This window comes from Nelumbo lutea, chromosome 1, assembly GCF_056320005.1.
Source record: "Nelumbo lutea isolate HS-2025 chromosome 1, American lotus-T2T, whole genome shotgun sequence".
Lineage (NCBI taxonomy): Eukaryota > Viridiplantae > Streptophyta > Magnoliopsida > Proteales > Nelumbonaceae > Nelumbo > Nelumbo lutea.
In genome coordinates, this window is record NC_142684.1 from 137,085,640 (window position 1) to 137,099,831 (window position 14,192).

A 14,192-nucleotide genomic window follows, 5' to 3' on the forward strand; every position below is an offset into this window, starting at 1 on the left:
ATCCATTGTGACTCCTAAATATGTATAGTCAAGTCATTTATGATTAATGCAAATAGATAAGAACTAAGTATCTAGCCCTTGGTGAAGATCACTTATAAAATCTAAGTCTCCCAAGAATATTCTAATATTTGTTGTTGCACCCTCACACATCTTTAATTAGATCTATGTACTTGTTTAGAGCTCCATAATTAGAGATGCACACCCATAAATTTCACATCACAATTATTACAATATAAGTGAATGCATCTTGATCACTAGAAATAAGAGATGAGAAACTGGATTTATTAATTTAGAACACATATGAAAAGAATGAAATGCATTTTAAATATAAGAAGTTAAAATTATGGTAATAAAGTTAAGAAAAAAAACTTAAAATTGATATAGGAGGCTTAAAGAAATCCAAATCTCCTAGATCTATCCTTCTACCCACATGACCCCATAGTTATGCAATGGGAACATCTCCCCATGAATGATAACATACAAAAACTGTTGGAATGGTTAGAATCCACCTTATGGATGGATAAATCATGCTAAATGGCTAGGTGAAATTTCAAAAAATTTTCAAACCCTTCTTGGAACCAATTTCCTGGTGTTGTGAAAAAATGCATTTTTCTAGATCGATCTTACATTGAACCGGACAAGAGTTGAAACCAAATAAAAAGGGAGATTATACCTAAATGGATACCACAAGTTTAGATTCCAAGGTGGAATTTCATGCCCAATATCAGTCCCAAAACCCACTTCCAACTAAAGATGGCATAGCGTAGGAGAGAAGTCGGTTCAACAAAACAGTTTTTAGCAAAATTGCTATCCAACTTGCTTGGATCGAATGAGATGTGTGAGCCTGATTTTCCCAACATTTTCTTGCAAAAACTCAAAGGAAAAACTAATAAAAATCATTTATTGAAAAGCCTTAGTTGTGATAGGGTTTCTGGGAGAGAAGAGAGAAGAGGAGAGAGTAAGAGAGTGAAGAGAAAAAGTTTCATTTGTCATCTTCTTCTTAACCCCCTTATATGGAGCACTCTCCTAATCTAATTAGGAGATTATCCAAATCTAATATGGATTTAGACTATTTTAACAGACAAGCATTCTTAAGAAGATAGGTGCTCTACACTCAAAACCATAACCATGCCCAATTTTGACCCAAATCACATGACAACTAATGTGACAACTTAACTAAGTGTTGCATGGCTACTTTGGGCATGCCATTGTATGATGTAGGACCTCACAATGATTTTACACAAGTCCACATAGGTTCGGCCCTACCCATAAAAGAGGTTAGGCCGAATTCACTGCTTAAGGTAGTGAACCTTGACCCAATCAACATTGGTTCAGTTTAAACCCAACATTTACACCTAAATGATCATTGGATTCAGCCACCACATGAAAACCCAAGGATAATGAACTCATGTAAGACAAAGCCCATCAGGTAATCAACCCTATAATGGTCTCTTATACTTAATATCTCGGCTCATAATAATCAAAACACTGTCCGACAGGGAATGACCTCTCCCCTGGTTGCAAGGTGTACTGTCACACTCTCTGCTCAAATGGATCTCAAGATTAAAATCTTTTACAGTTTTTTTTTCATAAAATAATAGTATATAACATATAAATACATTTTGCAAAATCAGATTTCAAACATAAGTGAAATCCACTACCGACAACTTAGATTTCCATAAGAGAGAATGTAAACTCTGATATTCACTTTGTTCAACAAAATGGCTAATCCTATCACTATGGTCAACTACTTAGGTGAATTCTTGGACTGTCCCAACATACCCAAGTATTTAACCTAGGAGTGCAAGTCGGATTGGCCCAAGTCAATAATTTACATTGTTTCGGGTTCAGGCTTTGAGTTGGGTCAATTGAAATTTTGACAAAATCCCAACCCTAACTTGTAAAAGTTGCACTCCTAATTTGACCCTTGATGGATCCAATTGGTTGACATATCAAAGACAATCTAATCCAACACCTAGTGTGGTATTATAATTAAGTATGGGGTTATGTGTAATTTTTCAGTTTGCCCATCCATTTGTAAGGTCCAAGACATAATTAGAAATTGATTTGGATTCAATGCTTATGATAAACACCCATTGGCTATGCTTGGGGCTTAACCCTAGTAACTGAGGCAAGTTGCTCCAACTGTTTGGCAGTACATTAGTGTTAGCATTGTTAACACAAACTCTCCAAGTCTATCAAATTTCTAAGAACATTGTAAACTAACAGTAGTTTCTTAAGTATCTAGTTTAAGGGGTAATGCACAGAAACATCCCAATACCAACATGAAACAACAATTTATTTTATTCATTTATAAATAAATATTTATGTACATCATTCTAATTGGAACTAAGGGCATATGCTGTATAACACATACATGAGATGTTCTCATAGGTTATTGTGGACAAGAGATCCAAATGTGGCTTAAAAGATACAAGTTCTCTCCAACTTCCTTATTAGTTTATTATTTTGCCAATATGCATTTCATTTTACAATAGCATACAACAACAATTTAGGGATTGCTTAATGATGATGATTATGAATAATAATAATAACACCACCACCACCACCACCAACAACAATAATAATAATAAGGTAAATTTCTTAAACTATCCTTATCGTTTAGATAATTGACTAACTATACCCTTACTGTTTACATATTGTCTTAGAGTACTCCTAAATTTTCGATAATTGACTAATTCTACCACTACCATTAGTATCCATTAATGTTCCGTCACAATTCATGCACATGTGACCCCACGTGACCTACAAAATTTTATGAAAACCCAATATTACCCTTTCCTTTATTCTTTGCAAGAAGGCTATGAATCAACAATGTGACAAACTGCAATGAACCTGAGCTTCCGTTAACTGAACTCTGGCCTCAGTTACAACAATAGGTCCACTGCTTCGCGAAGTTAGGGTCAGAGGCCAACGGGGTATGTTGTCGTTTGCTACGCCAATGGCAATGCCAATTCAGGTGTTAGCTAGGGCTTTGATGATAGCTGGATGACGCCGTTTCGAAACGAGGTGGACTGGGGCAATTTTGCCATCGCCACAGGTGGGGGAAGGTTGCTGGTGACTGAAGAGCAAATTTAGGGTGTCCCTGCCCCGTGGTCTTATGTGACCTGGACCTCGTGGTCTTCTTCCAATAGATCAGGGATGACGAACATCGTGTCCTCATTCCAGAACAACGGTGAATAACGACGGTGAACCAATATACTCATTTGAAGACAATCTTGCCGGTGAAGTATAGTAAAGAACGGTGGTGACAATTTGAAGAACGACGACGAGGACAATCTGGTCTTCATGGTTGGTGAAGAACGGTGAAGACAATCTGCTCACCATCATCCATGAAACCCAACAATAAAAAAATCCTCGCTGGTCCATGCTTCTGTTGACACGAAGCTTCCCCTACAACACAAGCCACTGAGTTTAGATACCTCTCACCAATCATTCACTCTTGGAATGAATGGAGAAGTAGGACAAATCGTTGAGGAGTTGTTGTTGGGCTTCAAAATCCTGCAACATGATAAAACCCCACTCCCTCTTCTCCGAGTGCATGCATCTACCCAGTTGGCTAGAGATATAAAAGAAAGTAACCAGTAAGAGACATTTGGAAAATTCTTGATTAAAAAACTGCTGACAATGTTAAAGAAATTTGTGTATATTTAAACTTGAATTCACCTGTTACTGTAATACAGAAGATGAGAAGTATAAACGACAGTTAGTTACCTTCTCAAAATAGAATTCTGTAAAATTAGATCCAAACTCAAATCTATCTCAACATTTACATCTGAATGAGAAAATTCCTCAAAGAGAAGGAAGAAGAAACAAAGGAAGAATTTCCAGAAACAAAAACTTTGAAGAACTTGTGCAACCCAACTCTGTGGGAGAAAATTTTCATAAATTCAGCCGACCAATCCATAGCCAGAAATAAAAACTCATAAACAAAAAAAATTGGAAATTTGAGATAACAAATTAAAAAGAAAGAAATACCTGTTAGTGAAGAGCATTCCAACACAAAAGCTTCTGATACAAAGAAGGGCCCATTTCTTGGACACAATGCTCTCCTCTGCTCTTCCAAGACATTTTTGTTCTTCTGCTGCACTACTTTTTATCCAACCAAAAGACCTTTTAAAGAGAAACTCATTTCAAATCCATAAAGAAATTAACGTAAAGAAAAAAGAAAAGAAACAGATTCAAATAACTATGTCTGCAGCATATAGGACCATATAATCTTTACAGTGAGCTCCAAAATAAAAAATTCAGAGGTGAGGTACTGACAGAGTGATCGGGAGCAAATATATTGTTTATATATGTAGAGAGAGAAGAGGGATAGTAAATTTGCAAACAAGCAGCCAACACTCTTCGCTTCTTGGTTTTCCGACACGGTGATTCGGAAACAGTAGAAAACTTGGGTGACCGAAACAAACAATTTTTGCACCTCAGGGGTTCTTAGTGAAAGCCCGTTCTGCTACTGTCGAAGGGTTGTAGAAGATGAATAGTCCCTGGGCTCGATGCAGCGAGGAAGAGAGAAGGAGAGGGAAAATGACTTAAGGGTAAAATGGATATTTCCATTCCTTCTGTTACAATTTAACGACCATGGTAATTATCCAAAACATAGGAGCAGCGGAAGACAATATATAAATAGTAAAGATACAGTTAGTCAATAAGGGTAGTTTAAAAAATTTGCCAAGTCTAGATGGTTAGTTTGACAAGTCCACGTGGCATAATAGGAGGTAAGAGGGAGGGAATAGGAGAAAAGAAGGATTATGATGAACAAAAGTAAATAAAAAAGAAGAAGAGGAAAATAAATAAAAGTATAGTAGCAGAATTTTTAGCATAGAATAGAACAAAGAAGTAATAAATCAAGTGGATAATAAAGCAATACAAAGAAAATGAATCAATAAAAAACATATAGATAAATAGACAAAAATAAATTAAAAAAGTAAAATATAAAAAATATAATAATAAAAAGGAAAGGAAAATGAAAATATGTGCATAAAAAATAAAAAATGATAAAGTTGAACACAAAAAAAAGATAACAAATATAACGAAACAAAAAAATAATAAGATAAAATACGTAGAATTTACCTTTGTGATTATTTGTTCATATGGTTTGCCTTCTTTATTGTTATTTTGTTTGTTATTGTGCTTTTTTTGGATTACCATGTGGGCCCTGCCTATTGGACTCGGGAGGGGGGTTTCTAATCCCTTCCCTTTCCCATACGAGTCTTATCCACACTGGTGGAATTAGTACCTAAGCTTTGGAGTTGCTATTAAACTAAAATGGTTTTCAATGTAGATCCCGGAGGTCCCATCACCTCCATTTCACATGATTAATGGGTGGCAACTCCAAATCTAGCCCAAAGTGAGCTGTTTCCGGACACTCACAATATGTTGGTGAGAGGAATGTTCCTACTTGGAGAAAGGAAGGATCAAGGTCCCTCTCTAGAGTTAATTTGGACTGTTATCTTAGATGTAATTAGACAGGTACATTGGTTGTTTGTTTGAATTAGGTGGAATCAGGATCGGTTGATTTAGGTTATGTGTAGGTAGTAGTATTTTTACAAGGCCAATGGAGGTTTGTAGTATTTGCGAATATGTAGAGGCATAAATGGTAGATCTCCAAGGTCGTTGAAAAATAACCCATGGTAGAAATTGTTGGGATTGTGTCTTATGTTTCACCTTTGGATTATTTTTTAATCTAACGGTTCGTGTGGTTCTTCTTTAGGTTAAGAGGGTTTTACATATAAAATGTTTCTTTTGTATGTAGAGTTTAGACAAGTGAGAAATAATTTACTATTTTTTCTTGTTGGAGAGGTAGAGAGAAAGAGGGTGCCCTTGGTGTAAGAGTAGTTTTTTTTTTTTTTTCCTCTTGTTTTTGCTTTTTGGGTTGAGAGAGGAAAAGGAGAATGGATGTACAAAGGGTTAAGGGTTGGTTTGGGTTGTAAGCTACAAGGTACATGTACTATTTCTCATTTTCTTTCATATTGAAGAATAGTTTCCGTGCCTCCCATGGACATAGACAGTAAAGCTGAACCACATAAATCCTTTGTGTTCTTGGTGGGGGCTTGTTTTTATTTGTCTTTGCTTGGATTTCGTTATTTTGTTTTTATTGGATCTTTCCTTGGTTATTTTTTCAAATACTTTGTGGTTTTATCATTTGGGTGATTGTTGCGAGGCCCCAACAACAGTTTCATCATCTGATGATCTTATGCTCTATCATTTATAAGAGCTTTTATATTTTTAAGAGTGGACACTTATAAAATATTAATGGTGCTTTACCAGCTAATTAACTTATGTTATGGCTTTAGAGTATAGTTTTTTATTATTGACTGTGTTGATAAATTGTGAATTTTAATCATGCAAAAAAAATTGTTTATTGTTATAATGTTATTATGCCATATCACTCATTAGAGTTATATCCTCTTAATAGTGAACTTGCGGAGGGGGCCCTGCGCTGTAGGGGATCACTCATAAACTATCAGGCTCGAGTTTGATTCAAATTAGAGACTTGAGCTCGAGCTCGGCTTGAGTCAAAAACTCGAAAGTTTGAGCTTAGCTACCTTTGATTTTAGGTCTCTTAAGCAACCAAGGTGTCGAGCCAAGGTCTTCCTCAATTGCTGAGGTGCCAAACAACCGAGGCCTTCCTCAGCTGTTGAAGTGTCGAGTTGAGGCTTCCTTAACAGGCGGGGTGTCAAGATGAAGTCTCCCTTATTTGACAAGGTTCTGAGTTGAGGTCTCCCTCAGTTGTTAAGGTGCTGAGCCAAGATCTCCCTTAGTGATCAAGGTGTCAAGCCGAGGTGACACCCTATGTACACACTCGATTAGGCTTGTGAAACCTTTGATTGTAGGTTTCCCTAGCAGCCGAGGTGTCGAGCCAAGGTCTCCCTCAATAGCTAAGGTCTCTCTCAGCTGCTGAAGTATTGAGTTGAGGTTTCCCTAGCAAGCGAGTTGTCGAGTTGAGGTCTCCCTTAGTTGATGAGGTGTCGAACTGAGGTCTCCCTTAGTTGATGAGATGCCGAACTAAGGTCTCCCTTAGTTGATGAGGTGCCGAACTGATGTCTCCCTTAGTTGATGAGATGCCGAACTGAGGTCTCCCTCAGTTGTTGAGGTGCTGAGCTGAGATCTCCCTCAGTGGTCGAGGTGTCGTCTAGCTCAAGCTTGATTCGAATTAGAGACTTGAGCTTGAGCTTAGAAGTTCGAGCTCAGCTCAGCTCGAGCTTGACTACCTTTGATTGTAGGTCCCCTAGCCGTCGAGATATCGAGTTGAGGTCTCCCTTAGTTGGAGAGAGAGTGGCATTCTTATAATTTATAAGGAAAGAGAGTTGATAGGAGAGAGTGTCATTATTGTAATTTGTAAGGAAAAAGAGAGAGTTGGTAGGAGAGATTGACATTTTTGTAATTTGTAAGGAGAGAGAGAGGTGTGGCATTTTGTAATTTGTAAGAAAAAGAGAAAGAGAGTTGGTAGGAGAGAGAGTAGCATTCTTGTAATTTGAAAGAAAAAAAAGGAAGAAAGAGAGTTGATAGAGGAGAGTGGCATTCTTGTAATTTGAAAAGAAAAGAAACAAAATTTACTGTTAGATTCAATTTCATGCATTCTTAGGCCTTTTTTCATATATATCCCAACTTAATGTATTTATATTAATTCCACAAGGTAAATAAAAACTTACCAAACAACTCATGTTATATCTTTTAATTCATAGTTTTTCATTATATTAAATAAATTGTAAATATTGACCAATAAAAAACGATAAAAAGTTGCTTGTTTGAAAACTATAAATTTTGAGAGTTGTTGTAACCTTTCTCAAGTTGTCAAAAGTGGATAGTGTATGTGTGTGCATGTGCACATATACATATGTGCTTATGCTATTTATGTATGGTTGCATGTTTTTGTTATTTTGGCAGTTAATTGGTATATGTCATGAAAGCTGAAATGTCGAAAGGGTTTATTAGTGTATTTTTGTTTTTTGTTTTTTTCTATGGTTATGTTCCTTTCAAGTTGTTCTTTGAAGTTCTAAAAATTCATTGCTTGGTGAAGGATGAAAGCATTTGATGGACTCAGAAATGTGGAAGGAGCTTAGCATATCATTTAGGTCTTTCTTGTTCAGTCACTATTACTCTCTAATTCCCCCGTTTTCTTAATTTTTGTCAGTCTATTTACTGTAAATGTAGAAGTCTCTAATTAAGTGGCATGATTATTGGAGAGTATGCTTGGATTTTGATTGTTCAGTGCTAGATTTACAGAATGAGGGAAAATTGCTGAAACCTCCCCTATTGTTGCTAAAACCTCTAATTGCAACTATCTTCCCTAAACTTTTTGAAATGGTTGCAGATAAATCCCTTCTATTAGAATTATCTAGAAGGAGGCATGAAAATGTCTAAAATAGCCATGCAGTTACTAGTGAGGCTGATTTCTATAGGAAAAACAATACAAGCTTTATGGAAATAAAAAAAGAGAATTTAAAATTGCAACTTTACCCTTGCACCATTGATATGAAGGGCAGATTTAGAAAGTAAATCAACTTTAGAAAAGAGATCTAAAGAGCTTGGAATAGCGATTCATTTGTAGAAAAAACTTGGAAAATAAACATTTTGATCAAACCAAAGTAATTGCATAGGTGTTTTGGACATTTTCGTGCCTCTTTTTAGAGGATTCTAATAGGAGGAGTCTACTTACAACTGTCAAAAAGTTTAGGGGAAGTGATTACAATTACCAAACTTTAGGGGAGGTTTCAGCAACAACCCAAAATTTAGGGGAGGTTTCAGCAATTTACCCTATATTATATTATAAGGTCAAAGTACAAGTATACATTGATCTCCAAGTGGCTCCTTCTTCCTCTTTTAATGTTTGGAATTGCCCTTGGATTTTAAAGGATAATAAGTTCTGCGCCCCCAAGGACCACCTACTTGTACTTCTCAAAATCAGCCTTGGTGATTTGATGTTATTGAATGGTGGTTAGGATCTTTCTAAGCTTCACCAACACTTTGGTCCTTCCTTGTTTCTTTAAAAGTCAGGAGGTAAGTTTTTTTTTGTGAAACTCTATTATGATAAGACTTGGAAGGATTCTTATGTTAGACTAGACTCTACTTTGCTAAATTAAACATATATGGCAATTGAAAGGCCGAACTAAGTTCACACTGTTCCTTTGGAGGCTTTGCTACAGGTTTTGTTATTACTAAAGATAAATCGGTCAATTTTGGTTTCATTTCGGTTTTATCTTTTTTGTTCTGTCACGAGGAATCTATTTTGCATTTGTTCTGGTTAAAGCTATTTCTTTACATCTCCTTCGGGTTTTTGTTCTCTTAGGCTGCGTTTGATTTGTGTGAAGATTTTGGTGGAATGGGAAAAGGAAAATGGATGAAAATTTTTTATGTTCCATTGTTTGGTTGCAAAAGGAAAAATAATAGGAAAACCAACCCTTAGTAATAATTAATAATTAATTAATTACTAATATTTTTATTAATTTATATCTTACTATTATTAATTATTAGTTATAAATATTTTAATGAAATTAATTAATTAATATTGATAATTATCTAATTAATTATTAATTAATAATAAATATTTAAAAATTTATTTTATTAATATTTACTATGAATAAATTAATATTTTTATTTTTATTATTACTTATTTAACTATTTTATTACTTAATTGTTTTTATTGACTCATTAATTACATTAATAATAAAATCCTTACTTATTTATTCTTTCTCATCCATCCCAACTCATATTTTTCCATTTCAACAAAATCTTCCCACAATCCAAACTCTCAATATGGTTCATTTGTAATGTATTATCTAATGAAATTCTGAGTTGGTTAGCAGTTGTCCTATCTTTGTTTGGAAAGCTCGCAATGACTCAAGGTTCTGCTAGCACTATTTTGGCTGCAGTCTCAAAGGTCTTTATGGTAAGAAGTTCTAGCTCAACTAACCAGAATCAATCAATCCCCAGCACAGATAATCTGACTTGTGTTTTGCCTCCTTTATCTGATTTTGATGTTATCATGAAATGTGATGGAGGTGTAGCCCCAAATGATATGGTAAGGTGTGGTATTTGTGTTTTTCAACCTTAAGACTTTTTATATTGGCTGCAGGTGGTAAGAAGAAGCTTGGGGGACTTCGGTGTTGGCTGAACTTTTTGCAATATACTTTGCTCTTTTGTTGGGATGATCCAAGAATTGAAGACACATTCTGGTGCTTTCAGATGCTAAAATATAGTAGGCTTTTTGGAGAAGGGCTCCCCTTCTCTTCCTTGGGAATCTTTTTGGTTATGTGACTGTATTCGATCTATTTTGGGCTGGTTCTCTGTAGTTAAGTTTTGTTTTGTGTCTCGGTCTGCTAATAGGGCTGCTCATGGTTTGTCTCAGTTATCTAAATCTTTGTACTCGGATTTTGTTTTGTGGAGCAGCCCTCCCCCTGTATAGAACAATCTGTTTCCCGTTTCTGTTAGTTAATTACTTTTATCTACCAAAAAAAAAAGTTGTCCCACTAAGAGAACCTTTCTTAACTAATAGATAATAATGATTCGATGATTCTTCTTCTTCTTCTTTTTTTTTTGCTGATTTTAGTGGATTACCCATCGGTGGCTCTTATTTTGGTTGTTGGACGATTGTAGTCTTTTTGCTTCTAACCCGCCTTAGTCCAACTGAGTTACTTGTACTTCTGCAGAAATCATGCTTGCTCTGTCTATAGTAATCATTATGTGGTTCAAGATGCTCCCCATTTCGTGTCTTTATCTTTTTGTTGGCTCCTCTATATTTCTTGAGGATTACCACTTAAATGAGTCACTAATTTGATGTAAAAGGTTTAGACCTTGTTTCATGTAATTTTCATTCCTTTGAAGCTTAAAAGTTTCTATACTTCTCAGTTTAGTTTAATTTATTTATTTTTGGATAGTGGTCACACAATTCACACACAGTCTCAATGGCAGATTCAGGGGCCATTGTTTGGTTTAATGGTAAAATCCTGGGCTGGAAGCTTGAGAACGTGGGTTCAAATATGAGAGTGACCACTTCGTGCACACACACAAAAAGAGGGTTGGGACCATATCAAGTCTAACCCTCCCAAAACCCCAGATAGATGGGAGCAACATTGAGTAATGGACTTTTGGTTGTCGTTTTCATTTCTAATTTCTGTTGAAGGTTTTCAACAGTTCCTGCTTTTCCATGTAGTAGGCTATGCGTAGTTCATTTCATTGTCTATATATGTGGGTGCACTTGATTGACCAGCATTACTTGGACATATTCTTTTGTGTAAGCTCCTTGAAGTATTTGCAATTTTACTATTTCAGGGTTAAGATGATGACCTTCTGGATTCACCTATTTCAAATAATTCCCTTCTAAAATTATTTAAACCACCCCTTGCTGATTCCATGGAAGATAAAGTCCTCACCACTGGTTGTAAGCTTCTAGCACTATGCAAGAATCCAGTCATAATGAATGATACAATGAAAAGATCAGATTTTAGCTCAAGTGGCAACATTTTGAAAGTTCGGGAACTTCTATTGAACTGCAAAGAGATAATATCAAGCAATGGGGACAATAAAGAAAAGGTGAAGTCAGAATTAAGCCCAAAATGGATAGCTTTGTCGACAATGGAGAAGGCATTCTTATCTACGGTTTCTCTAGAAGGTACTCTGACGAGATTTCTCCAATTTATTTTTTTTGGTTCCTGGGAGCTTATGATATTTTGAAAAGAAAAAAGCTCTTGTTAACAGATATTGTTATTTTGTTAACAAATGATTTCTAGAAAATTTCTAAGTGCATAGTTTCTTCCCTGTATGCCTTAACAAATTCACTACATCACACATCCAGGATATTGTGCCTGGGACCTACCTATACTGGTGGTTGGGGATCCAACTGTAATGTTCCCAATATGTGATATATGGTGCATTTGTAATCCATACAGGAAAACAAATTTGTATTCTTAGCACTGCTCTCATTTATGTCCTCTTGATTGATTTCTCTTAGGCCTTTATGCTACTTTATAAGTTTATATTATTTCAGATATGTCTAGCACTATGAGACGGGTTGGTGGAAATTTTAAGGAAAGGTTACAAGAACTTGGAGGACTGGATTCTGTCTTTGATATCACTACTAATTGCTGTTCCACCATGGAGGTGTGAGCCCATATGTTTAGAATGGTGATGACAAGTACATGCCATGGATTCATGATTAAAAATAGTTCAAGTGTATGATCTAAGGTTGACATAGTTGCAAAAGTTTGATTTTTTTGAACTCATAATATCTCAAACTGCCTTCTGGTTTATTACTTTTTGCTTTCAATGGTCCCATCTAGTATGATAAATTCAATTGAATATTTGCAGGAGTTCTTATGGGGAGTTAAAGGATTGATGAAATTTCATTTAGCCAAATGGGACAAAGTTTGCAAGGAAAAAAGGATGGGGTTTGGGAATAAGGAAATTGAAGGTCTCCAATAAAGCCCTCTTAGGCAAGTGGTTATGGAGAAGGAGGCACTTTGGAGAAGGGTGGTGGCTTACAAATATGGGGTTATTGGCTTCAGATGGGACCCTGAAGAAGTGAAGGCATCTTATGGGGTAAGTGTGTGGAAAGGGATTATGAGCTTCCAATCAGCTTTTCTCAATCTTGTTTCCTTTAGAGTTGGTGATGGATTGACAATTAAGTTCTAGGAAGATAATTGGTTGGGTATTGGGAAGCTCTGTGACCATTGCCCTCAGCTATATAGGTTGGGTATGAAGAATAGCTCTGTCGGAAAGAATATTGAGATCAATCAAGGTAGAGCAGTTTGGTGTCCAAAATTTAGGAGATCTCTATTTGATTGGAAAATTCAAGAGTGTGTAGATCTTCTAACAAAATTACAATTAGTGGAGCCTCAGGTGAAAAGGAAAGACTCAAGATGGTTGAAAGAATTAAGAAATGGTTTATTTTTAGTTAAATCCTTCTATTAGTCTCTCTCAAGGTCAAACAGGGATATCTCAGGGTTGAAAGGCATTTGGGGAAACCCTATTCCTCCAAGGGTGGAAGCTTTTGCTTGGTTAGTGGCTTTTTGCTTGGTTGTCTGGGGTAAGTTGGGACCTGGGGCTAAGAAGAAACTTGAGAGACAGTGAGCTTGAACTGGCAACTTAGTTCTTGCAAATGCAAGTCCTTGATTCTGTTTTTCTGGATCTTTCTAAACCTGATGATCGTATTTGGACTCCACACCCTAGGGGTTTGTTTTCCTGTGCTTCTTTCTTCTCTTGCTTGTGTTCAGCCCCGATTCACTCCCCTTGCCCGTTTAAAGAATTCTGGTCCAAACCTCTCCCTCCCAAGGTTGGGGTTCTGTTGGGAAGTCTTTCTTGGAAAAATAAACATGTTAGACACCTTGCAAAAAAGAAGACTTACCTTGTGCCTTTCCCCAAACTGATGTATCCTTTGCAAAGCTTGTGGTGAAAGCTGTTACCACCTCCTAATTTCTTTCCCTTTTGTTGTAGGCCTCTGGGAAAAGGTTTTTGATCTTTTTGGTCATAGGTGGATTGTGCCTCTGCAGATTGGAAATCTCTTTGACTCCATGACCTTCAGTTGGCCAAAGAAGAGAGGTAAAGTCATGTGGAGATGCATTAGGGCTGCTGTGATATGGGCGGTGTGGGAGGAGAGAAATGGTAGTCTTCAGTGACATAGAAAAGAGTATGGAGGCAGTTTGGGAGTGTATTTTTAATAGAGCTATACATTGGGTTAAAGCCTCAAACTTATTCTCAGATTTCTCTGTTGATGACTTGTGGAGAAACTGGGGAGCTGTAGCTAGAAGTTCTACTGCAAGGAACAGACCAGTGGTAGCTTGGGAACCTCCTGATGAAGGCTTTATTAAGTTGAACTTTGATGGCAGCAGCCTAGGGAACCCAGGTCCAGTTGGTGTAGGAGAGGTCTTTAGGAATAATGAAGGACTCATTGTTGCTGTATTCTCAGGCCCGGTTGGAATAGGGGACTCAGTTTTTGCAGAGTTCCAAGCAGTCTTGCAAGGAGTACAGATTGTGAGACAGCTAAATTTTGATAGACTGCTCATTGAAGGTGACTAAATTGATAATAGGGTGGCTGAAGGAACCAAAAACAGTGAGTTGGAAGTACAACGAATCTATGAAAAAGTTCAAATGGCTAGTTAGAGACATGACAGTTCTTGTGAAATGGGAAAGGTGGTCTGCAAATGGAATGGCTGATTATTTTGCGAAGA

General features: G+C 36.5%; 1 protein-coding gene and 1 long non-coding RNA gene across 6 annotated transcripts in view; one reads left to right on the plus strand and one right to left on the minus strand.

Moving 5' to 3' along the window:
• Positions 1-2,585: 2,585 nt before the first annotated feature.
• Positions 2,586-4,500, minus strand: LOC148877828 (uncharacterized). The gene is made up of 2 exons (XR_016105749.1): positions 4,000-4,500; positions 2,586-3,580 (listed from the first exon to the last, which is right to left on the minus strand). It is a non-coding gene; the product is annotated as an uncharacterized LOC148877828 (long non-coding RNA).
• Positions 4,501-9,759: 5,259 nt separating this feature from the next.
• The window catches only part of LOC148877829 (wings apart-like protein 2), a 28,666-nt gene continuing 24,233 nt past the window's right edge, over positions 9,760-14,192 (plus strand). For all 5 annotated transcript variants that reach the window (XM_088944832.1, XM_088944856.1, XM_088944847.1 and 2 more), the window contains exons 1-4: positions 9,760-9,916; positions 10,103-10,225; positions 11,299-11,638; positions 12,014-12,126. In XM_088944832.1, the coding sequence (XP_088800958.1) occupies positions 11,380-11,638; positions 12,014-12,126 (372 nt within the window). In that variant the 5' untranslated portion in view covers positions 9,760-9,916; positions 10,103-10,225; positions 11,299-11,379. The remainder of the gene's footprint in view (positions 9,917-10,102; positions 10,226-11,298; positions 11,639-12,013; positions 12,127-14,192) is intronic.